The following is a 19,292-nucleotide window of genomic DNA, read 5'->3' as shown; positions in this document are numbered from 1 at the left end:
ATCCTGTCACAGGGCCATCTGTATTCATCTGGTCCTGTTTTACTCCTGGTTCCACTCTTCTGTTCTGTTACCTCAGTCTTAATCATGTTTTCTCTGTTTCAGGTGTGTGTGTGTGTGTGTGTACTTGTAGTGGCTATGAGGAGATACAGCGTCACACACATTTGTCCTTTGTTTAATGACCATCCAGTCTTCAGACCTGGGCATAAGTGGGTTGTTGTCTCTTTCCGTCACTCACTCACACTCACACACACACACACACACACACACACACACACACACACACACACACACACACACACACACACACACACGCGGGGGGGGGGGGGTCTTTGACATACTGTATTTTTACCTGGAATACGACAAATTTTAGTTTCTCAGCAGCGTTTATGTCTTGGTTTTCAAACGTGATCAATTGAGAGAACTGAAATAAAAGGTGAGAGGAGTGTGTGATGACATCAGCTGATTACTGGACAGGTAAACAGTCCACTGGTCTGGCGACATGCAGGGGTGGGGCTGCCAATTCTCACTAAGCAGTTCTAATTTATAATAATAATTTAACAGAAAGGTAGGGGTCACACACACACACACACACACACACACACACACTACAGCAGACGTATGTGCTGGCATGGCGCCCTCTGGTGACTGGACCCAGGCCAGGAGGGGTTTCAGGTGCGGTCCAGAAGCCACTGGAACAGTGGGGTGCAGCACGGTTCTGGACTGGCCTGCAGGGTCTGGTCTGTGGCTGCGGGGGGGCTCTGGACCTCCTCGCAGTAGCGCACCAGCTGATGCAGCAGGTCTCCAACTCTCCACCTTCTCTCTCTGAGCCTCTGGACCACAGCTGGCAACTGGAACAGAATCAGAATGGTTTCAGTGTGCTGGTGTGTGTGTGGTGGTGGGGGGGGGGGGGGGGGGCTGTCATTCACATACCACACTGTTGCCACAGCTGCCCTGGGGAACACTAACAGAGAAACCCCGCCCCCGGGTGTGCAGGCGGGGTGGTTTGAATTGCTGAACTGTTGCTGTGGAGGCTGAACACTCTCCAGCGTGTTCACACATGGAGTCTGCGGGTTTCCCCAGAACAAGAACAGAGCCACCATCTTGCTGCCCGGGGTTTGGTGCTGCTTCAGGTACAAAAGGCAGCATGATCTTCAGCCCGGAGGATTACAATCCCAGCGATGTGATGGAGTTCAACACGGGATACTGAAGCAAACATCAGTATGCCATGTTGAGTATTACACCTGACCACAGGTGGCAGCAGCTTCTGGGCCTGCAGCAGGCACGAGCCACCATCACGGCTCCACCAGAGGCTCCGCTCCACCAGGGGCTCCGCTCCACACAGACGGGACTTCTAACATCTGCTGACTACAGCTTTATATGAAAAGTGGGTTACTAGAGAAGCTAGCTAAAGTTAGCTACTGTTAGCTGCCTTAGCAACGCTTCTGCAAGGGTTAGGCCATGCTGCTAGTGAAGCTGGAGACGTCCGAGTCATCTGGGTGAGGTAGTAAGCTATAGCTCTGTTATTAATATCCATGACATGATGTAAGGGTGGACCTCTTCATCATAGCTGTCCAGATGCAGCCCAAGGTGCTCAGAACCCAAACTCCACCGCCCCGTGTTGACTCGGGATCATCAGATCTAACAGACTTGTTGACCAGGTCAGTTCCTTTATCAGACACAAACAACAAGTTGTGTAACATAAGTTCAGACATCACGCACATCCCAACTGCTGTTTCCCTCGTGTGACCCATATATGACGTTTTAAATGTGATCCGGGTCACTTGGACATGCGGTACTGATTCCAACACATATCTGATGGTTTTGACAGCGACTGCAGTCTGAACGGTCATGTCCATCATGTCTCCTACATCACTGAGTCCGAGGAGGAGAGAGTTCCGGAGGAGGAGCGCTGACAGAAGGGTCTGGACGTCCTGTTTTAGGGTTAGGAATGAGAAATATAAGAGAGCATGCTGGAGGTGCTGCTGGAGCGAAGCGTCTCACCGGTCTCTATGTGTGTGTGTGGGGGGGGTGGGGGTGGGGGGTCTCCATGGTGAATAATACTCCAGGAAGACGAGGAGTAACATAGTTTACGGTCTTTAAAACAGTTTCCAGCCCAAACCTGAGGACTTAACAGGTGTGATCCTGATCCTGTGGACAAGCTGTGAGTGAAAACTTTCAGGTTCCGACTCCACTGAGCGTGACTTGTCTTCTGTTGGTGCTAAGGGCAGAGAAAAGGCTTCCTCTGCACCCCCCACCCCATCTGCAGCAAGATGATGTAGGTCTTGGTGCTGGTCTGTGGGTTGGCTTGGACTCTGTCCTCACCATTCTTCACTTCTGTTTACCTGAAATGGTTTTTGGTCTGCCACTTCGAGCCTTAACTGGAGGAATAACACAACTGCCCAAACGGTTGTTACCATGGTAACAGCAGCCTCGCTGGAAGGGATGTAAACACCCTAAAACCACTGCTGATCTCAGTATTTATCTACATGGGTCACATTTCAATGAAAGTCACAAAGCGGGAAACCACCCCGTCTCCTCCTGGCTCTCTGATTGGCTGAGAGTATGGGATGCATGGGACTGGCAACTCTGCTATGGTCAGGTTTGCCCAATATGTCCTCCTTCAGACTAACTGTTTCAGTGGCTGAAACAAGCTGCTTGCTACGATCCCAGTCACCCATGCCAGGACCAGCACCAAAACCTGCTGCTGCTTCAGCTGCTGCACTGCCAGAATGTACCCCACCTTACACGTAACCAAGCTCTGGACATCAGACCTATTGACTCACCTGCTGGAGTCCTCGCTCTGCACTGAGCTGGACCTGAGGGACATCTGCCATGGACGCTGCAGCCCACTGCAGCATGCTCCTCAGCTGGGGGTCAAGGGTGACGTGTTGAGGACTACGCCCTAGATCCTTCACGTCCAGGTTTCTCATCAGCAGTGTGGTCCTGGGCTTCTGCAGTTGAGTCCAGTCCACACAGAGTATCCCTGCAGGTTAGAGACATGGTTTTAGCTCGGTCACACTCACCAGCCTGAGATCTTACCAGTCCTGATCCGAGTCCACACATCTGGTGTAACAACAAAACATGCTTACCGCTGGACTCCTCCTGGACCTCTGCCTCCTTGTCCTCCATGTAGTCACTGTTGAAAACATCATGAAGGACCAATCAGGACACAGGAGGACAGGAGAGGACAAGCCAACAGCTAAGACACTGTTAAGTACAGATCTTGGTGTCACAGTCATGGACCTCACAGTTCTGGTGTACACACACCTAGAGCAGCATTACGGTGTTGATAGACACAGCGTACCATACCACTGGTTTATAGAGCGCTTTAACGCGGCGTTACGACCAACTTCCTGCTAGGGGGATCAGACCAGGCGACCAGCAGCAACACAACATGAACACCAGAACACGTGCAGCTCTTTGCACCTAGATCTGGACACAACCACCTCCCCCATGTGCAGCGGAGAAGACCAACCTGTCAGAAGGTGAGAATGACCAACACTCCTCCACTGCTTCCCCATCAAGGCCAAGACTGCTCCAGCTGCTGCTGTTCCCATTGCTGTTGAGGAGAGAAGGTGGATTATGCACCTGGAACAGGCCACGCCCCCCTCCAGCAGAACTACACACAACATAAGCATGCTAGTATAATAGCTGGTGTATGTGTGTGTGTGTGTATGCGTGCGTGTGTGTGTGATCACACTGGGGTTTCAGAGGGAGCTGCCACACCAGTATGTCGTCCAGGTGTGCAGGTGTCCCGCTCCGCAGCCAGAGGCACCCGTTTGTTTTTAGTAACGCTCGGGACAATAACCGCACACGTGAGTGTGGCTTGAAGACTCCTGGGGACAATTATCACCAGTAATGACTTTTATAAAAGTATTTGTCCGTTTAGCGGTGCATTACAGTATGCACCATAGTTTAATGGCAGCTGTGGTTAAAACTGTGGACTGAACCAGCAGATTACAGGATAACAGGGCGGGTTCCTAATCTGTGCACCATGGTGGAACGCGTGAGCTTTTTCAGGAAAACACTCATAAAATAATACCTAGCTTACTGTGTTAGTTAGCTCTGCATTCCCTCAACAGAGCCAAGCTGTCCATGACACCACATTAACAACAAAACAGCTGGGGTGTCACAGTAGGAGCGCTCGGCACCATGTTTCAGGGAGATAATGGAACTAAAACCCTACAAAACTGTATAAAAACAAACTACAAATGACCAGTTTGATCACGATCACAGTAAACCAGCTCTAGCACTAGTGTTGACCACTCATCACGTTGATTACTGGTTGGATGGAACAGAGTTCCTAGCATGCAACTTGCTTTTTAAATGTTGAAAATGCAGCGAACAACATTCAGTATGATGTTTGATCACAATTCAATTATTAAATGAATGGACATGTGTTGGAGAGCAGGTGAGTATAGCTTTGAAGTTGGCAGTGAGCCAGAAACACCATGACAGAAGCAGGTACGTGGGTTTACGAGCGCTTCGTCCCACTCCATATCTGTAAACGGTGTTGACATTCACTCATGCATAAGTTCCCACAACAAGCTTTTCATCATGCTGAGAGCTACATCGTCAAACATAAATATCTGTGGGCACATGTCCCTGGCTAAATGTCCACAGCGTGCTGTCCGGGTGTCCTGGTCCATTTTAATGAGCAGCGGGTTGAAAGTGGGACGAGCTGAAATGGTGTGGGATGGAGACTCCTTTCATTGTTCCGATGGGAACTCTTCTTGATGTCTCCAGACATCATCCCTAGTCAGGGTTTCCAGTCATGTGTAGACATGACTTGTGATGGTCCAGAAAGACATCTGCTAGCATATTTTAAAGGGTGAGTTATACCGTGGGCAGAGACTTATTTCAACCAGACTTCCTGTTAGAAAAAGGCATCACCTGGAGGAGCGAGCGAGAGACACTGAGGCAATGATCAACCGCCCCCTCAACCCCAGAAGGAGGATGTCCTGTTCACCGCCATCAATAGAAGACAGGGGAGGAGGACGTTTTGTTAAGAAGGCAAATGGCTCTGAGCGCCAACGCGTCATATCAGCAGGTGAGCGGTTAAGCCAGGTGGGGGCGTGGCCGAGACTCGGCGGGAGTCCAGTGCAGCCAGGTAAGTAAGTGGTACAGCACTCATCACAGACATAGAATCACAGAGTGCTTCACAAAGATCTAAAATAATAAAGCACAGTCATAAAATCTTAATGAATCAGATTAATAAAAGTATAAAATCTCATAAAACAAAGTAGTATGGCACAGACCGGTATAGTCGTCAGCCTGGCCTTCAGCACCAGCTCCCCTGCCACTGTCCTCCCATTCAGCACTCTGGACAGCGACAGGCCAGTGCTACCTCCTCCTCCTCCTACTCCTGCTCCTCCCTTTACCAGCTGCTGCAAGAGAGCTCAGCTTGCTCTCTCTCAAGATAATCAGACACCCAAGAATAGGCTCAGAGTTTCATTCGTCAGGGAGACAACAGACCCAGACTGATCTCCAGATCCTTGTGATCTTTGTTAGTGACAGTGCTTTGTATCTCAGATAAGTAAACTTCTATAGTCTGTCTGTCTGTTGTGTTGTTTACTCATTGATAATTGTAGAAATTAGCTTTGTTACCTTCAGTAATTAGATTTCCTCTTCAGTAAAACGCGTACCGCTGCTTCAGCTGGAATTTAAGTTACACTTAGCCATCAGTGTTTCTTTTCCTCTCCCTTTCACTGAAAGGTGTTTTGAGTTAGAAGTGATTTGCGTTTTAAACTCACTCCCTTGGTGACCTTCAGTTGGTTTATTTTATTTCTGGATTATAGCGGGATTAATTCAGGTAAACAGTAGATTCCGCCGTCTCTTTGATTTAGAAATAAACCATGTTCCGCTCCTTCATTACCGCTTTTAGTAGACGGGGGTTTCCTTGTCCTCCCTTATGTGATTATTATTGTAGGATGGTTGACTTTTGGTTTTCTTTTTAACAAACAAAACACTAAATTTAGGTTATAACATCTCCTCCTTCCATTCAAATATTATGTTACCCCTTCTTCACACACACCAACACACGTCGGGGTGTAACAAAGGTCAAAAGATAGTCCATCAGCTTTTCCTGCTAGGAAGGCTGTGCTCTTCCCTGTACCAAAACTAGTCCATGCTTAACTTCTCTAGTGGCACCATCTGGATACTAAGATTACTTTTTATCTTTATATCGATATAAATGGTTAAACTGCTATGCTAGTGATTAGCTGCTATGCTAGCGACATGTTTCGCATCTCTAAGCGGTTATTACGTGTATTCTCACAATCTGAGAGTTAGTGATGGGAAAAATGAAGCAAGGCACCGGAGCGTGTGTCTAGCAAAAGTGGGCGTGCCAATTGAAGCCCTGCTTCGAGGCTTGTATCAGGAAGGGGGAACCACGTGACCGAGGCCTCGGTTTGTGCCGGTGACGTCATTGGCTTGGCCAGCGTGTCGCTTCTTTATAAGCTGCGTGGTGTTGTTGGCGTTAGGTGAGAGTTAGTGAGTGAGTGAGTGAGTGAGTGAGTGAGTGAGTGAGTGAGTGAGTGAGTGAGTGAGTGAGTGAGTGAGTGAGTGAAGCAGTCAGTCAGTCTGTAGAACATCTGACTTGTGGCCTTCTGAGGTGAGCCAAAGGTTACACTTACTTTTAGGACACACTTGGGAGTAGGTTAAAATGTGGGTGTTTGTTTGAATGAGATGTCAGTGATGCACTCTTGGTGTGGGCACTTTATTCTGCAGTCACAGAATCTAGGTTTAAACACCAACAATCCAACTTTTACAGATGGAGCCTGCAAGAAAAAGGAAGTCTTCACCAGTGTGGCAATATTTTGAGTTGGTCGCTCATAATAAGGTGAAGAATGTGTGAATTAACTGAGGGATATACTCTTGCACTGGCTTAGAGCTCTGCATCACAGCAAAAACTATTATCATTTTTTATAAATGTAAATTATGAATTGCCTATCTGAGGTCATAGTTGCAGCCGATGTTTGGTTGTTACAGATGTGACTGTTTGAAAGTCTGTCCTTTAGCAGAAGGAGATTTCCTTAAACAGAAAAGCTCTCTATTGACTTTGCAGCAGAGATACTTTCCCATACAATAGCAACTGGAAATAGAATTTGTTCATTAACAGTAACTTGTGGCTCGATTTTACAACGCTTCGGAAAGCTGTTGTGTTCTTATTTACAAATAATCCACAAAGACAGCAAGAATCAAACAAACAATAATCGTTAGCCTGCTAGCAGATTTGCCTTTCAGTAATATAGCACTGGTAAAAGCCTATTGTGACATGGTGAATGTTGAGGGCCTGGGCGGGGTTTGAACCCACTATCTCTGGCATGAGAGTCAGGCGCGCTAACCAGTCAGCTAAAGTACTATCTCTGTGGGCTGGTAGCCAGTGCGTGTTATAAATCGTAGGTGTCAGTGATGGGATGCCCATACTGTCACATCTTTTTATATTAATGTTATTTCATATCAAAGGTTAAGTGCATGGTGTGTGATAAGGAGCTGACTTACAGCAACAACACATCTAGCATGCTTCGCCATTTTAGAGCATGACATGACCATCCTGGCCCTGCAGCAGGTCCTGCCAACCAACCAGCTACCAGCCAATGTATTGAAAGTAGTTTTATTCTTTATAGGTTTCATAGGCTAACCCCTTACCTATTATTTAATTAGATTCCAGAAAATTAATGCTGGAAAACGCTGTGGTCAACATGGTAATCAAGGATTCCCGTCCATTCTCTATTGTGGAGGATGCAGGCTGTGATGCCCTTGCTAGAGAGTGCGGACAAAAGGAAGCCATGGTTGACAGTGTCAAATGCAGCCGATAAGTCGAGCAGGATAAGCACTGAGGATTTGTCTGTCGCACTAGTGTGTGAACATTACAGGATGCTCTGATTGGTGTGAAGAATAGTGATAATATTAATAACAGGTCTGGATCTAAAGTGGGTCGGTCTGAGGTGTAAAACTGTCCTGGGCCTAAAGCCCCACAGACACACACACACACACGCATGCATGCACACACATGCGCACACACACACATACACATGCATCCGCACGCACACGCTCGCTCACGCACGCACACACACACTCACTCACTCACTCACTCACTCACACACACACACACACACACACACACACACACATGCACCTTGTTTTACTTAACTTTGTGTGAGAAGTAATGCCATGAACATTAAAAAAATCAGTGTGTAAAGTTTGTGGCACGCGCAGCTGCAGCTCACGGTTCTGGGAGAAGCGGGCATGCCCGTCCCATCAACAGCAGTGGAGCTCACCGCTCCGCCCGTCTCACAACCAGAGCAGGGAAAGCACAAGGCTTGGATTATACAGATGGGATTCTGTGTGAAATAAGCCAGTTTAATTATTACTTATGTGTTGTTTGTGTGCTTGTTGTTCAGTAGCTAATGCTATCAATATCATCTGGTTCTTCAGAAGCCCTACACACTGATGTGTGTTTGGGGAGCGCAGGCGCTGGGTTAGCGTGAGAGACTGGAGGTGTGGCGTGAGAGCGTGTGAAGAGGGTGAAATGCGTGAGAGTTGGCAGCCCTGCTGTGGTCGTGCTCAGGACGCATCTGTCTGGAGCGCATCAACAATCAGAGCTCTGTGCCTCTCAGCTCTAAATAATCCCGGAGAATTCTCATTAATAATGTAATATCAGCAGAACCAGGATCTGTTTCGGGCTCCCCCTGTGTGGAAGCTGGGAGCTTCCAGGAGGAGCCTGTCATCTCTTGGGGTGAGCCGGGCTCCCTTCAGCTCACCCGTAATTCAAACCCTGCGTATAGCACAAGTTAGTCGCGTGAGTTTCCGTATCCTAGCAGACAGTTTCCGAAATGGTCCTTTCAAAATAAGACCGTTCCCGGATCTTGGTACAGCAAGATCTGGCTCAAATTAAGCCCTGATTAGAAACAATTAGTTGTGGTAATGTGTAATAATTTGCGATTAATCATCGGTTAACCATGAAACTCATGCAATCAATGGCGATTAAAAGTTCTGGTTGATTGTTGACTCAAAAACATGTTGTGCTATAAGACCAGAGTCCAGTACAGCTACACTGAAACCCGGATCGTTCTGTTGAAATAAAAAACTGTTTTCTACCTGTCACTCAAATGGAGGAAGCTGCTGTTGTCATCCGCACGATCCTCTTCAAAGCTCAAGTTGGACCAGCTGCAAAGACTCTCGTCTCCAACACTCAGCTGCTGAGACACTTTGGACTCACAGACATCCCGACCTAAAGAGCTGAGAGATGAACAAAGAGATTAGGATGAATTAACAGCACCTGCCTGGTTGAGATCAACCCAAACCATAACCTGCAGAGGACCCAGTGTGGATCTTGCGTGGGTTTACCTGAGGTTTGCAGCCAGGCAGACGTTGGACAGAGCTGATGCCATGATTTCAGCTGTCAGGCTCTCAGCATAGCTGGTGCCATCATGGCTGATCCCACTGTCAGCGTTAAGGCTGGTGTTACTTAGCTCCCGTTTAGCCGTTTCCATCGCCACAGACACCATCTGTTCTGCAAACGCTGCCCTGTGGTCCGTGTCAACTAGAATTTTGGGAATCTGAACACCAGTGAGGTTTTCCAACCCTGAATGACACTCCAACTCTTGTGACCTCCTCTGGATCAAAGGCTGGTGGTGGTGCTGGTTAGGTCTGTTGCAGTGCGGACACCCCTGGATCTGACAGTAAGGGCAAGGCCCCTCCTCCAGCGTCTGAACCCCATCTCGCCTCACAGACGACCTCTGACTGTGAGAATGTGTGTGGGACTCTTGTTTTCTCAGGTGTTCACATGATGGGTGTCCGACAGCCAGGCTCATTTTCAGTGTGTCTTCCACAATCTTCTTGCCGTAATACTCGATGACCTGCAGGACCCTGCTGTTGTCGGGCCCATCACACAGGCTTCCTGTGCTGTGGTAATGTCTTTTCCTGCTTTCCTTAGACAGTCGGGGGAGGGACACGATACTATCAGCCATGTTGTCAAACTTGGGTTTCTTATACAGGCAGGAGTCAGTCAGGGACTTTGGAAGCCGAACGGAAAACAGGTGAAGCTTGCGTGTGACATCACAGGTGATGTTGTAAGCTAAAGATTCTGCAAAGTTGATTAGATTGAAGTACTCCCTGTTCTTCTGAGCCTGGGAGATCTTGCAGCAACACCAGGTCCCCTCACTAGCTCCATCTCTGGATGGTGGGGTCTCAGATGTCTTCCATTCATCAGGCAGAGACCTGGAGGCCCGCAGGTGGCTGCTGGAGGACCTGCGCTGGAGCTTACGACTAGCATAGGCCAGACCTAGCTTTAAAGAGCGGTACGCCAAACGGCTCGCATACTGATCCCGGACCAGCTCCCTACTGCTGTCCTCTTTTTTCAACACCCGGATGAGGTAGCCAGAATATTCATCTGTCACACTCTCACAGCTCGGGTACTCCGAGGACAGGTGGGAGCTGGAGCTGGGGGGTGTAGTGGAGGCTGACGACCCAGAAGCATGGGCTATCAGGTCAGCGGAGCACTGCTCAGCCTGGTCTTTGCTCTGACCTGAACTGGATTGGTGTGTGTGATTCCAACATTCAGGGTTGGCTCTGTCAAAGCTTGCTCTCCTCAACTCCTTGGCTCTGTGGTGAGGACACAGATGTCTTGGGTTCATCATCTTCTTCAAATCATTGATGACTTCTCCCGCCACCTCGCCGGCATAATCCCACAAGACATTTAGGGTCTTCTCTGAGATCTGAGCCACACCATCTTTTCTCCTGCTACTCCCTTCACTCAGGTCCACCTCTGATCCTCCCAGGTTGTCTATCTCTGTCGCCATGGAGACGATGTGACACACCAGCCTTTCAGCATACAAAATTGCTTGCTTGTTGGACATCCGGTGAGAAGACATTTGGTTCCAATCCTGCTGGCCCTTGTTGGCATCTACACACCTGTTTGTTCCTTCACCTGCCTCCTCCTCACCATCTACACTGCTGCCCTGCTTTTCAGACTGAGAAGTCATCAGGCTGGACATGAATTCAGCTTTGTCTACTCGAGGGTTAGTTTCTCTTTGACCAGGACCTGATTCGGCTGGAGAATGGGGGGCTGGAGGTGGCGTTACAGGAGAAAACTCCTTAGCTAGCTTGGTCTTCAGCTTTCTGGAAAACTGTTTGAGCTCCTTCTGTTTGGAGATGTCAAGGTGCTGTTGAGGGGTGGAGCGGAGAGTATGAGGAGTCTCGCTCACTTTCTTATCTGGACTCAGAACTGTGGTGGGAGTCCTGCTCGGTTGAACTTCATTTGTGCCTGGTGCATTGGGTGTATTCATCAATACCAGATGTGGTTGAGCCAGAGCTCTTCTCTTGTGACTGGCCTCACCCAGGACACGGTCTGAAGAGCCCGTCTGGAAGGACACTGGAGGACTGAGGTCATCTGCTGCATGCTCAGTCGGCCAGTCGGCTCCAGCACACCACTTGTTTCTGAAACAGTCGCAGTCTGCATGCTGCTTCAGAGAAGTGTCTAGAGTGTCTTGCTTTTGGCTTCCAATGGTCTTGGTTAGGAAATCTGCACAATCCCCAAAACTCTTCCTCACCTTAGAGGCAGTGATGAGTTCACAGGCCTCTGCGATGATCAGGTCCACCATGTTCCCAGAGTAGGTTTGGAATGGTTCCTTTTGTTGGTGGGGGTCCTCTCCAGCTGCAGAGGTGAGAGGAGCCACGGTGGTGCTGGTGGTTGTTGTGGGCTTTTGCTGGCTAGTCTCCTCTGGATCCTGGAAGAGGTATAGGGTGCGGCCTGCTTGGGGGACGGGGATGCAGCTGGCCATACCTGAAACTGTGAAGAGAGCCTTCTTCACAGTGCGAGTGACCTCCTGTCCAGACTCCAGTTCTGCTGAAGTGAAGCTGGATCTCAGAGCCTGCTGGTGAGCAGAGGTGTTGCAGGTGCTGGTGTTCTCTGCACTAACGTAGCAGATGTTGTCTGGGGAAACACTAATAGCAGCTTGGCTAGTGAAGGTGACATCAGCTTGAGAGAGCTCAATGAATGCCTCCTGGATAACAGACTCAGAGAGGTCTGAAGCATAGGAGGACACCACCACCACCTCCTCCTCCAGTCCATGGCCAAAGGACAACTCACCTGGGGTGAGAGGGGTAGAGGGATGGGAAAACTGGCACACCTCCATGATGCCTTCAAACACCAGCTCCTCAGCCAGATCAGCAGCAAACTGTGACACTGTGCTGTGGAAAATGTGCTTTTTCACCGTCAGAAACTCCCTCAGAGCTCCTGCAACAGCCTCGCTAACAAGAAATCCAGCTAGTCCATTAATGGCCCGCTCCTTCAGCACGTAGGCATGCCGCATGCCAATTTCATGAAAGGCCATCTGAAAAACAGAGGAGGTGAGTCTGGCAGCCAAGTGGCACAAGGTGGTCGTACAGGAGTTAACTCCTTTCTGAAAGTCTCGCAGAGCACTGCCCAGGCTCATTTCCACCAGGTCTGAAGCAAACCTGTGAATGCCGTCCTTTAGGGACGAGGACTTCTCCTGCAGCTTTGCCACAGTTACGGTCTCCTGTATGTCTGCAAGCTTCATCAGGTATCCGGAGTTGTTCTGGAACTTTTTCTGGCACACACAGCTCAGATTCCTGTTGTCACTGATGTCCACAGCAGACCGAGAACCACACACAGATCCCAGAATCTCTTTGGACAGGTTGCTCGCAAAGTCTGAGTAAGTGTTATAGAGGGAGCAGAGATCCTGAGGTTTACGAAGCTCTGACCTGTCCTCCAGTGGTTCACTAGACTCCACCAGTGGGCTGAAAGCAGAAGAACTGACAGGACTGAAGAGAGGGCCACCAGTGTCCTCACAGGGGGTCTGCACCAGCCAAGGAGAGTCCAGCCCATCAGAATGAAGAGAGAAGGGAGAACCAGGCTTCATGGGAGTTGGTTTCTTCACATTGGCTGGGAGCGTGGGCTGGTCAAAGCAGTGAGGATTCATGTTCCTGGTTGAGCACCCAAGAGACATGTGTTTGGATGCTGGTCCTGTGGAATGTGTCTCAGAACATGTATCTGGAGATGTTGGGGGTTTGGTTTGGTTCAGAGGCAGGGTGAGAGTGCAGCTCTCTGAGCTCAGCTCCTCCAGATCATCAAACTGATCAAAGCTGTCAAAAAACTCACTGACTTCAGAGTCTGAATCCTCAACCTTCTCTTTGGGGCCTCCTGGTATCTGGGGGATGTCCAGCTTGGCCAAAAGGCTTTTCTGATAGCCCACTTCATCCAGGAATATTACTGGACTAGGACTGGAGCACTCGGACTCCTCAGATTCACTAACACCAACAGATGGGGAGGATAAATGAACTCCAGGCCTACAGTACGTCCACTGGGACTCAACTCCTGATGATGACCTCTGAACTTTAACACTAGGTCCAGACGTGGACATGGCCGAATGTGTCTTGGAGGAACTAAAAATGACACGAGAACCTGACAACTCCTTCCTCCTCTGGTGTGCTGGGATAGTCTGTGATGCCACGTCCCGCTTTCTGGAGAGACAACAGGGAGGTCCAGCTGTGGAGAGGCAGAAGGTTTATTATTTATTTATTTTGGGACAGTGCATGTTAATGAACACTGCATAAGTGTAAACACACCAGATTTTAGCCTAAGGCTAGTTTCCATCTGGGCCAATACAAACATATTAGGGTACACATCCATATACCGTTAAAGTATATTTAAAGGGACTTTACGGAGTTTTGCATTTTTATGCACGTGATTGCCCCCTCAGGCCAAAAGCGTAATGGCAGCTTCAATAGTAGCACGAGGCGTGCATGCTGTACGTGCACAATCCTTAACGAAAATAACAGCTGAGACAGTCAGCTCCGTGTGAGTGAGTGTGTGTGTGTGTGTGTGTGTGTGTGTGTGTGTGTGTGTGTGTGTGTGTGTGGCCCAGAGGACAGGAGAACACGCAGCTAATTAATTAAATAATTTGGTTCTGTACCTTTCTCTTCAGCACAGCCGACAAAGGTTTAAGATGGGTCAGTCCTCCTGCATGCTCAGATCATTCCCTTCCCTTGCTTGAAAAATTGTTCCAAAATGAAAGTTGAACCCACATCTTTTTTATCTGTGAATTCAATGCCGTTCGGCGAGTGTCAAATAAAAATTTGGGCATCTTACTGTAAAAAAATATACCATTAATGTAAAAAACAAAATCTAAATAAACTATGTCCGCGCCATCAGTCCACACCGAGAATCGAACCCCGGGTCTCCTGCACAAAAGTCCAACGTCTAACTAGGTGAGCTAAAGCACCAATGACATCTTTGGTATCTGTAATATTTATATCCTTGATGGCAGCTAAAACAACGTTCAAAGAACGGTTCGGAGCGAAAATGGCTATTTTGTTGCTAATTTGCAGGAAATATCTAGAAGAAAGTAGCTAAGGGTCCTCAGAAATGTAGCTAGGTTCATCACTAGGCGTTAGGAACAGCGACAAAGTCGCTGAGTTGGCACTACCTCACTCTGCTGCTGAAGCTACTGATAGCAAATGCTACGGGCTATGCCTGAGCGTGAACGCCCATGAAGCAGCCTGCTCGACCCGAGCATCTCTCTTTTTCTGTGATTTTACAGAAAAACAGGAAATCACAGTAAAAATGCCAGGGCTCATTCTACAGGACCAGGGCATTGCAGGAGAATGTATGAAGAAGAAATTTATTACGGTATTTCTATACATGTTTTGGCTGTCAAACTTCCATAATGCCCCTTTAAGCAGACCATGCATTCTGTTTTTGAATATAAAAACTTTAACCTCTACACTCACGCATACATACCACCAGTTTTAACCCTAACAAGTCAAATGTAGAGCGTGCTCTGATGGATTAGGGAAAACGGCTCCACCAATCACCAGCCTGGACAGAGAGGACGTTCTGCCCTAATGTTGTGGCTCCAGTGGTCCTGTTTGAGCTTTCTTTACATGTAATGAACTCCTTTAGTAGTGGTGGGGCGAGGGATTGGGGCTTCATACATCAAACACACTCTTAAGTTTCATGATGTTATTGAAGTTCAGTAGTTTATGCTTTCAACACATGGCAGTAGTGACAGGAAGTTTTTAAACTTCTTTTTAAATATTTTCAATAGTTTTGTTTCTATATATGAGGTAACCATAGAGTAAAAATAAGTTTTAGCCACGTTCATATTTAAATGACTACGTATATGATGGAAATGCTGATTAAATGACAACTCTTTACTGATGTGAAGGATAACGTTGGGTCTAGAATGACCCCAACATATTTACATTCTGGAGCCAACTCTCCACTCCATCCAGAAACATGTTACTGAAGTCAAGTCTAAGGGATGTTTTGGGAAATACATGCAGAGCATTCTTGTGGTGCTCAACATGAGGCACGAGTCCCTCATCCAGCTGTGCGTCAGTGCTAAAGCTGCTGTAAGATCTCCTGCCATCTGCTGGACACTTTTGGCTTGTGTATACATAGCTGCATCATCCGCATACATTTGAGCAAATATATCTGGACAAACTTCAGGTGAGTTATTGATGAAAAAAGACAATAATTCTGGTTCTGGTTCTAACTTGTTGTAGTAGATTATAGTTTGTTCTAACAGGTTTTAGCTGGTTCATTCTCAGTGTTCCGATCAACAGAAGTGATAAACTTGTGACATGAGTTCCACAAGTCGGTGTGATGTCCCAATGCTGACCCCCGGTGGACAGAAAAAACATCTCACTGCCTGGAATGCCTACAGCTGTCAAGGTAAGAACACCTCCAAAAATACACATACTGTATATGAAGTTTTACTGTATTTTAATTGCACATGTGTACCCCAGTTCGTTGAAAATAAATAGGTAATTGTTTTCCAAATACCAGTGTTGCAAGCCCCCGCATGCCAGAACCACAGGAGGTAATAAAGGAGGTCACGAAGGAAGAGGTCACAAAGGGAGAGGTCACAAGGGAAGCAAAGATAAGCGGGAGCCTGCTGATGCGAGTGGAATCGAGGCAGGTGAAAACGAGAAGTGGACCAACTGAAGGAAGCATCACAGGATGTGAAGTCCTCCGTTGGGAAGTTTGAACTTTGGGTGAACCTGAAACCATCTTACAAATTATAATGATCAAGTTGTTTTGCTGTTTTGTGATTGGCTGATATATGTAATGCAAATTGCTTCACTCTGAAAAGTGCTTGCAACATGAAAATGCTATACAATGGAAAATGCTTTGCTTTGCAGTTTTTAGAATGATATATAAGAGCAGTTAGGAGGAGTTGCGGCGTTAGAGTTGATGAGAGGAGTAAGAGAGAGCAGTTGTTCTCAGGGAGAGATTTAGAAGCAGCATCCTCGTAAGGGGATATTTAGTCTTAGCTTTACGCTTTCTGCATTTTTTGATTTTGAAATAAAATTTTTGGAAAAAGAATCCTCGTTCTCAATTCTTAAAGGACTCTTTTAGCCTTTGAGTGGGAGCCCCGACCAGATATAGCAGCAGACGTAAGCCACCTTATTTGCTTGTACCTGTACTCCAGGACTTGTAACAGGTTGTGACAGATAAGAAAAGATACCTTAGGTAATGAGAGCTTAGCCTCTCCTCCTCCTTATTGTAGCGGGACATCCTAAGGGTTATAAACCATAATGGTTAGTTGGTTCAAACAGGCTCTGTTCTGCACGTGTGAAAAAGTCTCTGTTTAGCGTGGGAAGGAACCATTTCATAGGGTGGCTCAATTAGATTAATTGATAAATCCAGGTTAGACTGATCACCTAGCGGGAATCATTTTCTAGTTACCACCGCCCACATTGCTGACAGAGGCGCAAATTAATCCTGATAGGACCCAAATAATAGTAAGCTGTGTTGGCCTCCAGTAACTCTCGCCCTAGTACTCAAAACCAGTGAGTAACGGGAACCTACAAGGAGAGTGTGTTGACACAGGAAAACAAGTACGGCTATTCCATTCCACCTTAAAATAGAAAACAAGTTCTAATAGGGAGTCCAAACCAGGGTCTGCACAATAAAACTCACCGCGGCCTCAACTTCCCTGAAAAAGCAGCGTATTCTAATGGAACCACTAAATGGACGCTCGCTTCCCCAACAGGTGGCTGGAACAGCCAGCCACCCGCAATTCTGTGCCCCGTGATTTTTATCCTGAGAGGCGCTATAGAAAAGATATTTTCCTCTTCTTCTTCTACTCTCAGGCAGGAGACAGGAGAAGCCGGGCACTGCTCAAGTTCCTTATGTAGCCCCACCAACATGTTTGACCAAGCAGTTAAATGACACAGCCCGCCCCCCCATTCAACCAGCAAAATAAAGTACAGAATTTTATAATTTTTTTTAATTATTCAGATTTTTAAGCATTTAATTCCACTTGAACAGAAGAATTATAAAAAAATTAACCCCCCTCAGAGTGTTCATTAATGTAAACTACATCTATTAAACCTAAAATGATTTTAGAAGCAGGATGTAAACATGTTTATTTCTGCTGTGAGATGGGCATTTTCAATATGGGAGTCAATGAGGATTTGCTCTCTTCTGCAGCCAGCCCCTAGTGGATGAGGGTGGAACTGCAATTTTTGCCACTTCCTTGTTGGCTTCATATTTGCTGCGGAATTATGGGAGCTTGGTTAACCAGCCAATCACATGATGGCAACGCATTGCATCCAGACGACCCGCTGAAGTTCAAACCGAGCTCACAACACGCTCATATGCGCATGCGCGCACACACGCACACACACACACACACACACACACACACACACACACACACACACACACACACACACACTGCAGCATGTTAGAATCATCTGAATGACTAATTTAACTGAACTGCTTTAGTAATACTTTAATCTCTTATTCTGGAGTAAAATAAAGAAACAAGCTAAATCATCACATATCTGTGGCATCAAGGAGCATCTTCTGAGTTCAAACACAGGGATGGAGCACAATGTTTACACCTGAACAGCATCAGGATGTTTTAACTCACAGAGGCATGCAGGTCTTCTGTTTTATGAGCAGAGCTTGTTAGGAGCGCTAAACATTATTTTGCTGCTTCCGTGCGTAGCGGCAGGGAAACACACTTCAAACACGGAACCGAGTCCGGCTACCGAACTGAGCAGAATTCTGATTATGTCACACCGGTGCGCGAAGGTGCGGGTTCCAACTCACAGGAGAGGAGGGAGAGAGGAGGTGAACAGCGAGTGGATTACAGGGACTGAACTGATGTTTTTGAACAAACCTGCTGTAAAAATGGCTGTTTGTCCTCATTATCAAGTGTAAACCCCCTCCTCAGCTCGGTTTAGATGCGGCGCTCATGCAGGTGTCTCTTCCTGTTCCGATGCTGCTACACATAATATTTTTAATTTACTAAGCCTATAATTTATTTTTACTCAGTAACGTATATGATTTAAAATGTAGCGAATTACAATTATTTTTATAAACGTACTCAAGTAAAAGTACAAGTACAGATTTTAAAAATGACTTAAAAAGTATAAATACACAAAAAAGCTACTCAATTACAGTAACGTGAGTAAATATAATTCGTTACTTTCCACCTCTGGTTGTTGGTGCCAGACTGGCTGGTCTGAGTATTTCAGAAAATGCTGATCTTCTGGTATTGTCACGAACAACCATCTCTAGGGTTTACAAAGAATGGTCTGAAAAAAGGGAAAACATCCAGTGAGCGGTAGTACTAGAAAGTGGTACTAGAAAGGTGTACCCAATAAGGTGGCCGGTGAGTGTACATCATTACCGTGTGCGCTTCAAAATATATTGCAACATAGATTTGAGGTCCTATCGCCCATTCCTAATGTGCATCTGTATATGTAAGAAATCTACTTGTGTGTGTTACCTCTTTGTTCAACAGCATTAGTCCATGCTCCGCCCACTGAGCTCTACCTTGTTAACTCCTTTTACAAAGCTGTACTTAATGAAGTCAGGATTGTACTTGCACAGCTATTTTGTCCTTTAGGGGTTGTCATCATTTTCATTTCTACTTCTGCTATTTAGAGATCATTAAAAAGGTGCAATATGTAAAAATGAAGTAAGAATGAGATTTTGAGGTCAAATTTAGGTACTGCAGCCCATTTTCCTAAAAAAGTAAGTTTCTCATGGCTGTTGCCATTTTTGGATCAGCGCAAGAAGATTCTAGATAACAAGCAAAGAAGAGTCATGCACATTGAGCTGATAAGTAGATGAATACACTGTCACATCTGGTGTTAGCACTCTTAGGTGTTTTATGGGAGGGTGCATATACTACGCTAATTACGGTAATACGCCTCTGGCGTTAGAGGAAGTGCTGTTGTTTGCTGTTATAGTTGTGAACGACTCATTAAAGGAAGTAAAATGCCACAACTGACTCATAATT

At 46.8% G+C, this 19,292-nt stretch overlaps 2 protein-coding genes across 2 annotated transcripts in view; both read right to left on the bottom strand.

Moving 5' to 3' along the window:
* Nucleotides 1-19,292, bottom strand: part of fundc1 (FUN14 domain containing 1) — a 497,656-nt gene that overhangs the window by 346,606 nt on the left and 131,758 nt on the right. The window lies entirely within an intron of this gene.
* akap11 (A kinase (PRKA) anchor protein 11) overlaps nucleotides 478-19,292 on the bottom strand; it is a 33,434-nt gene continuing 14,619 nt past the window's right edge. The window contains exons 7-12 of the mRNA XM_054747217.2: nucleotides 9,352-13,513; nucleotides 9,103-9,243; nucleotides 3,476-3,559; nucleotides 3,090-3,136; nucleotides 2,784-2,983; nucleotides 478-848 (exon numbers count right to left, since the gene is read on the bottom strand). Of these exons, the coding sequence (XP_054603192.1) occupies nucleotides 669-848; nucleotides 2,784-2,983; nucleotides 3,090-3,136; nucleotides 3,476-3,559; nucleotides 9,103-9,243; nucleotides 9,352-13,513 (4,814 nt within the window). The 3' untranslated portion in view covers nucleotides 478-668. The remainder of the gene's footprint in view (nucleotides 849-2,783; nucleotides 2,984-3,089; nucleotides 3,137-3,475; nucleotides 3,560-9,102; nucleotides 9,244-9,351; nucleotides 13,514-19,292) is intronic.

The sequence above is a fragment of the Nothobranchius furzeri genome, chromosome 14 (genome assembly GCF_043380555.1).
Source record: "Nothobranchius furzeri strain GRZ-AD chromosome 14, NfurGRZ-RIMD1, whole genome shotgun sequence".
Lineage (NCBI taxonomy): Eukaryota > Metazoa > Chordata > Actinopteri > Cyprinodontiformes > Nothobranchiidae > Nothobranchius > Nothobranchius furzeri.
This window is presented reverse-complemented; position numbering and strand designations above follow the sequence as displayed.